The sequence below is a fragment of the Ursus maritimus genome, unplaced genomic scaffold, assembly GCF_017311325.1.
Source record: "Ursus maritimus isolate PB19 unplaced genomic scaffold, ASM1731132v1 scaffold_5, whole genome shotgun sequence".
In the NCBI taxonomy this organism is placed as follows: domain Eukaryota; kingdom Metazoa; phylum Chordata; class Mammalia; order Carnivora; family Ursidae; genus Ursus; species Ursus maritimus.
In genome coordinates this window covers 82,926,585-82,935,078 of record NW_024426663.1, presented here as the reverse complement: position 1 = coordinate 82,935,078, position 8,494 = coordinate 82,926,585, and the positions used below count along the sequence as shown (strand labels likewise).

Here is an 8,494-nt window from a genome sequence, read left to right as displayed (position 1 = left end):
TTTCTAATTTTTTGAGAGAGGTTTGGATAGCTATGTATTTCCCTCTTACCACCTTTGCAGTATCCCATAGGTTTTGGACCAATGTGTTTTCATTCTCATTAGTTTCCATGAATTGTTTAAGTTATTCTTTAATTTCCTTGTTGACCCAATGGTTCTTTAGCAGGATGCTATTTAACTTCCAGGTGTTTGAATTCCTTCCAAATTTTTTTCTTGTGATTGTGTTCCAGTTTCAAAGCATTGTGGCCTGATAACATGCAGGTGATAATCTCAATCTTGTGGTATTCACTGAGAATTGATTTGTGACCGTATGTGGTCTGTTCTGGAGAAAGTTCTGTGTGCACTCGAGAAGAATGAGTATTCTGTTGTTTTATGGTGGAATGTTTTGTATATACCTACAAAGTCCATTTGGTCCAATGTGTTATTCAAAGTTCTTGTTTCTTTTTTGATATTCTGCTTAGGTGATCTTTCCATTGATGCGAGTGGAGTATTGAGTTCTCTTAATATTAAAGTATTATTATCAATATGATTCTTTTTTTAAGATTTTATTTATTTATTTTACAGAGAAAGAGCAAGCAGAAGCAGTAGGAGAAGCAGACAGAGGGAGAAGGAGCAGCAGGCTCCTCGTCAAGCAGGGAGCCCGATGTGGGACTCGATCCCAGGACCTGGGATCATGACCTGAGCCAAAAGCAGATGCTTAACTAACTGAGCCACTCAGGCACCCCTATCAATATGATTCTTTATTTTCATTATCAGTTGGTTTGTGTAGTTGGTTGCTCCCAAGATGGGGGCATAGATATTTACAATTGTTGGATTTTCTTGTTGGATAGACCCCTTAAGTATGATAGAGTGTACCTCTACAACTCTTACTACAGTCTTTGATATAAAATCTAATTTGTCTGATATGAGAATTGCTACCTCAGCTTTCTTTTTAGGTCCATTAGTGTGCTAAATGGTTCTCCATCCCCTCACTTTCAATCTGGAGGTGTCTTTAGGTTCAAAATGAATCTCTTGTAGACAGCGTATGGATGGGCCCTGTCTTTTTATCCAATATGAAACCCTGTGCTGTTTCATGAGAGCATTTAGCCCATTTACATTGAGAGTAACTATTGAAAGATATTAATTTAGCACCATTATATTGCATATAAAGTCCCTGTTTCTATAGATTGTCTCTGAAAATTTCTGGTCTATATTACTCCTGGGGTCTTTCTTCTTTTATAGAATTCCCCTTAGTATTTCTTGCAGGGCTCACTTGGTGGTCACATATTCTTTCAGTTTCTGCTGGTCCTGGAAACTCCTTGTCTCTCCATCTGTTCTTAATGATAGCATTGCTAAATAAAGTATTCTTGGCTACATGTTCTTCTCATTTAGTGCCAGGTCTCTGTGGACAGGTCTGACGTTATTCTGGTGTTCCTCTCTCTATATGTAAGAAATCTCTGTCCCATATCTGCTCTCAGGACAGCTTCCCTGTCTCTATGATTTGCAAGTTTTACTACTATATGTTTGGTGTTGGTCTATTTTTATTGATCTTGGGATAAGTCCACTCTGCCTTTTGGACATGAATGCCTGTTTCCTTCCCCAGATTAGGGAAGTTCTCAGCTATGATTTTCTGAAATATACCTTCTTGTTCTCTCTGTCTTTCCACCCCCTCAGGGATCTGAATAATTCTGACATTAGTACATTTCATGGCGTCATTGATCTAAGTCTGTTCTCATGGGCATCTAGCTGCCTATCCTTATCCTCCTTGGCTTCCTTCTTTTCTATCAGCATATCTTCTGGATCCCAATTCATTCTTCTGCCTCATTTACCCTGCCTGTTAGAATATACTGTTTAGACTGCATACCATTCATAACATTTTTAAGTTCAACCTGATTAGATCTCATTTCTGCCCTTAGAGATTCTATATTGTCATTAATGCTTTTCTCAAGCCTAACTATTGACTTCATAATTGCTATCCTGAAGTCTATTTCTGATATTTTGCTTATAGCCATATACATTAGGTCTGCAAGAGGGCCATTGTCTCTGGCTCTTTTCATTGTTGGGAGTTCCTCCTCCTAGTCATTCTGTTGAGAGACGGTTGAGGGAATATACAGAGTCCAAAATATCAACCATGACCCAAGCAAGATGCACCCTGGAAAATCTGGAGCAGTCAGAAGCCACAACTGAAAAAAACAAAGCCAAAATGTAACACAAGAATAAACTTTATAAAATTTAAATTAAATAAAAATTAAAAGAATAGAGGTGAGGTGAAAGGGGTCTATAATCTCTCAGTGTGGACAAAGTAGGGGGTTTCAGTTTCTCCTGTGTGTATTTCAGTCTGTTTGTTAGAGGACACTACTTCCCAAAATTACAGGGAAAGTAAAACTTATATACATATGAAGGTAATATTGAATAATGGAGGGGGGAGACTACAATGAAGCATGTGTCTGTAAAAAAAAATATGTGTGAAAAGGTACAAGTTAAAAAGCTACTATGAAACATAAGTTGATAATTAAACATCTAGTTGAAATGAGAAGAAGGTAAAAAGGAAAAAAAGAAACAGAGAAGAAGCATAAGAGAAAGAATAAAAAGAAAAAGAGAGTTGTATAGCTCTGTGAGGCAACACCTGGAGCTGAATATACTATTTTTCTCTGGTGTTGGGATTTTACTGTCTTATGGGGTCCATAGCATTGTCATCCTCAAGGATCTACTTTTTATATAGTTAAACACATTTCTGTAACTCAGCTTCTAAGAACATTAACTATGCATGATACAAGGCAAGGCACTAACATAAATTACAAATTATGTGAATAATGTCCTCCTGCTCACCTATGTTGGTGTCAGGTGCTGCAAAGACACATTATCATATTCTTTCAATTGATCACAAATGTTTATTATGCCTATCAATCAATAATGAAGATGGAGGTATTTATTTTGAAAACTTTGAAAATGACAGTAAGTTGGAAAAAGTTGAAATTAACTTTATGTCCAAGTTAATTTTTTTTGCAAATGGCAGATGAAAGATTTGAAAAAAGGTTTTATCATTATCAGTCATGTACTTATCAATAACTATATAATTGAAATAGAGCATTGTAAATGATGAAAGCTCTGTCATCTGTTTCTTCATTTGCAGTGTCACTCGTGCTTGAAATCATGAACATCTGGAACACCACCTCAGATTTCATTCTCCTAGGACTCTTTAACCACACAGGAGCCAATCTATTTCTCTTTGTGATGGTTCTGATGATTGCCTTCACCTCTCTAGTAGGCAATGCCCTCATGATCTTCCTGATTCACCAGGATGCCCGGCTCCACACGCCCATGTACTTCCTACTGAGCCAACTCTCCCTCATGGACATGATGCTCATCTCCACCATTGTGCCCAAAATGGCAGCTGACTATTTGACAGGCAAGAAGTCTATCTACCCTGCTGGCTGTGGGTTGCAGATCTTCTTCCTCCTCACTTTGGGAGGGGGTGAGTGCTTCCTCTTAGCAGCCATGTCCTATGACCGTTATGTGGCTGTGTGCCACCCACTGAGATACCCCATTCTCATGAGCTGGCAATTATGCCTGAGAATGACTATGGGGTCTTGGTTCCTAGGGGCAGCTGATGGGCTCATGCAGGCAGCTGCTACGATGAGCTTCCCATTTTGCAATGCACATGAGATCAATCATTTCTTCTGTGAGGCCCCTACTCTGGTGCGTTTGGCTTGTGCTGACACATTTGTTTTTGAGTATGTGATGTACATTTGCTGTGTGTTAATGCTCCTGGTCCCATTTTCTCTCATCCTGATTTCCTATAGTCTCATCCTTGCAGCAGTTCTCCAGATGCGTTCTAGAGAAGCCCGCAAGAAGACATTTGCCACCTGCTCTTCACATCTCTGTGTGGTGGGACTCTTTTATGGAGCTGCCATTTTTACTTATATGCAACCTAAATCCTACAGGTCAGCTAACAATGATAAAGTGGTGTCAGCCTTCTATACTATCTTCACTCCTTTGTTGAACCCCCTCATCTACAGTATGAGAAACAGTGAAGTTAAGGAAGCCCTGAGAAAATATATGCATCAGCGTGCTGCCTTAAGTCATGACTAAGAGTACATTGATTTGCCCCCAATTTAAAGGCTGTATAAAGTGACTGTGTGGGATTTACTAGAGAAAAGTTATATATCTGTTACATCTATATTTGTTACAATTTTACATTGAAAGGCAGATAGACTTTCATAGTCTGGATCTTTTCCTAGGTTGTCATCAACACATCAAATTGTGGATTGTTAAAAATCTGTTAATCACAAATCATTAAAATATTTTCACATCACACCATACAATAAGTATTTGTTCAAAGAATGAACTAAGTAATCAAACAATTTTGAACAGCAATTGTAATTTCTTTTTAATGGTGGTATAGCTTACAAACATTGGAATGCTCAAAACTGATTGCTCAACCAATTTTAATAACTTGGGCTTGTAACTTACCCACTAACTAGTAGGAAACAATTCTCACCAGACCAGAAGTGTGTTTCATGACCTTTTCCAGTAAAACGACTCAACCAGGATGGAATTACTGGTCAGGTTTGTATCTCTATTCTGTTTGGCATATTGTAGAATTTTGCTTCCATGAAAACAAAATGTGTATTTTTTATATCATGTGTCTTTTTCTCAGTATGTTTTTAAAGATTCTGCCATGATTTTACATTTCTCTTTTGTGTTCCTAGATAGTATTCCCATCTCTGAAATTAATACTTTTTGTTTTCTTACCCCTTTGATGATGAACATTGGGCTATTTTCAGTCTAGAACTATTATGACAAAAATAACTTTAGCTTCCTTTTTGGGATCACATGTTTTTATTTCATTTAATAGAGGCATGACTAATTTTTTAGTAAACAGTGCAACAAAATGTTTGTTCAATTTTACATGCCTACCAGCAAGTCACAGGATTACCACTTGCTCCAATTGGCAGCAATCGTGGGTAATGTCAACCTTTTTCATTTTAGCTATACTAGTATGGATATACTAAATCATTTTCTTTTTATTTTTCATTTCCCTAATGATTAAGGTTTCCAAGGACTTTTTCATTACCTCATCATCTATGTGCATATCTTCCTTTGTGAATGATCAGTTTTCATTTTGAGGGGAAAAAAAAACCAAACATGTAGATGCTTCCAATGCAAAAACAACTTGGTGGTTTTGTAGTAAACAGTATATGATATTCATAGGATTATTTGGAATTTTTAAAAATAAAATTATATTTGGGTAATTGTTACTGCATTTTTCTGAGAAATATGCTTTTATTTTATTTTCAAAGATTACTTATTTTCAGTAAAATTAATATTTATGGAATACATCTCTTCCTCAATGTCCATTGGGCTAGAATTATAAGTTTATTATTTGTTTTATTTATGCATCATAATATATTTCAGTTCCATTTGGTGGTATCATTCTTTAAAAATCTGATACATTTTTCTCTAGTAGGTAATTTTTCCTTAAAGGAAAAGGATTTAAAAAAAAATAGGTTACAGAATTTAAGGATCTGGTGTTCTTTTCAGGGTATATATATGTTTTTTTTAACTTTTACTGGTAAATGATTATATACCTACAATGATTTTCAGCCAAGAAATTTGGCACCTTTAAAGAGGTTGCTTGTGCAAAGAAAATAATTATAAATAAATAGCTATTTATTAATACATCTCTATATTTACAAATCCATATTTATGCATGCTCCAAAGTTTTGAGTAAAATACAAAATGTACTTTAAGACAATAGTTTAAAATGAGCGGTTTAGAAATTAATTTTGTACTTTTTTTTTTACTTTTGCCATTTTAGCTTTATCTGAATCCTGTCTTTCAGAACTTTCTTTTTCTTAACAGCATTTTAGTCAGGATTTTATTCTCTATCTCACATAAACAAGAAAAAGGAATAATCAACATAAAATAATATCAGGTAGCATTGAAAGTTCCAGTTTTGCAGGTTTCTGCAATATTTTGGAAATGAAACCTACAGACTTAAGAAGAAGATCTAGTTGAGGAATTTGTTTCAAACCTAAATACCTAAATACTACCCTTGTATCAAAGTAGACCACGTTTAGAGGTCTACAGTCAAGGTTTAAAATACAATCAGTTGTTGAGTTCAATTAGAAATGCTGATGTGTGGGGGCGCCTGGGAGGCACAGCAGTTAAGCGTCTGCCTTCGGCTCAGGGCGTGGTCCCGGCGTTATGGGATCGAGCCCCACATCAGGCTCCTCCACTATGAGCCTGCTTCTTCCTCTCCCACTCCCCCTGCTTGTGTTCCCTCTCTCGCTGGCTGTCTCTGTCTCTATCGAATAAATAAATAAAATCTTAAAAAAAAAAAGAAATGCTGACGTGTGGTATTTAGGTATTTTTGTAGGTATTTTGTGGTATTTAGGTATTTAGGTATTTTTTGAAAAAATGTCTTTCATTCTTCGATCACACTGTGCATTTTGCTTAACATTTCACGTTCATATTCTCATTTTAATAGTTACCATAGACCTGATGTACATTCAGTGCTCTCACTTTTGAAAAACAGAGGCAAGTGCATTGGCACAAAATTCATGGTCCCCCTTCACACAGATCTGAATTCAGTTGTCTGATTTTAAACAGCTTGCATTAGGAAAGGGTGGTTATGAAAGTAGGGCTAGACACTCAAAACACCCCTCATACACACACAACACAGAAACCCATGTGACTTAACTATCCTTTCCCTTCCTAAAGAACAAGATGTTGTCAGTGAAGCCCCTATGTTGGGTTAAATAGGTAAAAATTTCTGGGTAAAATGGTCTTTAAAATAGAATCTGAATTCTGACACCAGAACTTCAGGACTTGAACCATTGGATAAGCCAGATAACCTGGGCATGTTGTTTAATCTTGTGGGAACCACACAGATCTTCAATGATAAATAATAACAACTGTAAGATGTTAATCAATGTTAGATGCTTAAAATCTTGTCTGATATTCAAAAATATTCATTAATGTATAGCTGTTATAATAATTATGTGTAAGACCAGTAAGTTAACTGAATGTTTTGTTATATTTACTCTCATATTTAGTTTATTTGGTTATCATTTATTTGACTTATGATCCTATCAAGAATAAAAATAGCATAATCACATAGATAAAACAAATCCATCTTTTTATGTATCTCTCTGTAGTAGGTGGTCTGTGTGAGAGTAAGGCTCACTCATTGACTCCACAAACACCCAGGAGACCCTCAGTGCTGCAGCAAGTGAGGTCAGCCTAGTGACCTTCACTAAAGCTGGTATCTAATGTAAGAAACAGGCCATACACAGTTCCTTTAACAGACAGTGTGCTCTTAGGCCTTGAAGAATGGGAATAAAATATGCTAAGAAGAGAGGGTACAATGGGAATGGGTTCAGAAGGGTAGGATTTTTTTTTTTTTGCTTTAACAAATGCGTCATCTCACTTTATTTAATCAATCTGAAATAGACATTTTCCCTCTCTGACATCAGGATTTTTTCTGCTGTACCCTGAGGAATTTCTGTCTGTCTCAGTGTCCCCACCCCACTGCACACAATTTCATCATGTTCCCTTCACTTCCCTCCCCAACTGTGCTCTGGGGACATGGCAGCCCATGTCACCCATCAAAGGGTGGCTATTTTCTTCTCCAGATGCCACATGACACAGTTGGTTGATGTCCTACCTACTTTTTCTTGGTCTTCCCAAACCATTTATTCCAATTCCCTCGCAAACTCTCAGCTGCTTTGAAGCAAATTCCTGGATTGGGGCATCACCCCATGGCTCTCAGTCACTCTGGATGAAGTGACATAGAAGTAGACACCTGGATGTTCTCAGCCATTGCTAGGCACCAATGAGGAGGAGCTGATTGGTCTGGGGAGCTGATTAGTCTGGGGAGCCAGCGAGCCCAGTGTGTTAGATGTGAAATAAGTCAACAATGTTGTCTTGGGTGGTGTGAAATTTGTAAAGTTTAATAAGGGGAGAGAAGTGGGCCCTGGGGAGACATTAGGGGCTAAGTCAGGGAGAGATGAGTACGTCACATACAGGTGCAGAGGACAAATATGAACTGAGACAGTGAAGCTGTAGGTCAAATAGGATGCACTGACAGAGCTGTCCAGTTCAGAGCAAGAAATAAAAGCAAGTAAGGATGGTCTAAAGAGAGCAAGGAAGTGTCCAGGGAAGGATATTTTTACACGAACCCTTAGATATTGGAAGGTCTTTTGCTTACCAAAATACACTCTAGAGCCATATATGTCTTTGCAAATGGCTGAGTAATATTCCATTGTATATATGTGTACCACATCTTCTTTATCCATTCATTAGTTGGTGAACATTTGAGCTCTTTTCATAATTTGGCTGTGTTAATGCTGCTATTAATACTGTGGTTCATGTGCCCAAGCCAAATTAAATCAGTCAGAGAAAGACAAATACCATATGATTTCATTCATATGCGGACTTTAAGAAACAAAACAGGTGAACATAGGAGAAGGGGGAAAAAAGAGGGAGGCAATCCATAAGAGACTCCTAAGTA

General features: G+C 37.1%; 1 protein-coding gene across 1 annotated transcript; it reads left to right on the top strand.

Moving 5' to 3' along the window:
• Window positions 1-3,114: 3,114 nt before the first annotated feature.
• LOC103680348 (olfactory receptor 2T12-like) lies at window positions 3,115-4,068 on the top strand. The gene has a single exon (XM_008709886.2). It carries the CDS (start codon window positions 3,130-3,132, stop codon window positions 4,066-4,068), a length of 939 nt encoding a protein of 312 aa, XP_008708108.2. The 5' UTR covers window positions 3,115-3,129.
• Window positions 4,069-8,494: the final 4,426 nt, after the last annotated feature.

Bases quoted from the DNA above. Each gene is read 5' to 3' on its own strand.
- LOC103680348 (XM_008709886.2), top strand. From the start codon at position 3,130: ATGAACATCTGGAACACCACCTCAGATTTCATTCTCCTAGGACTCTTT.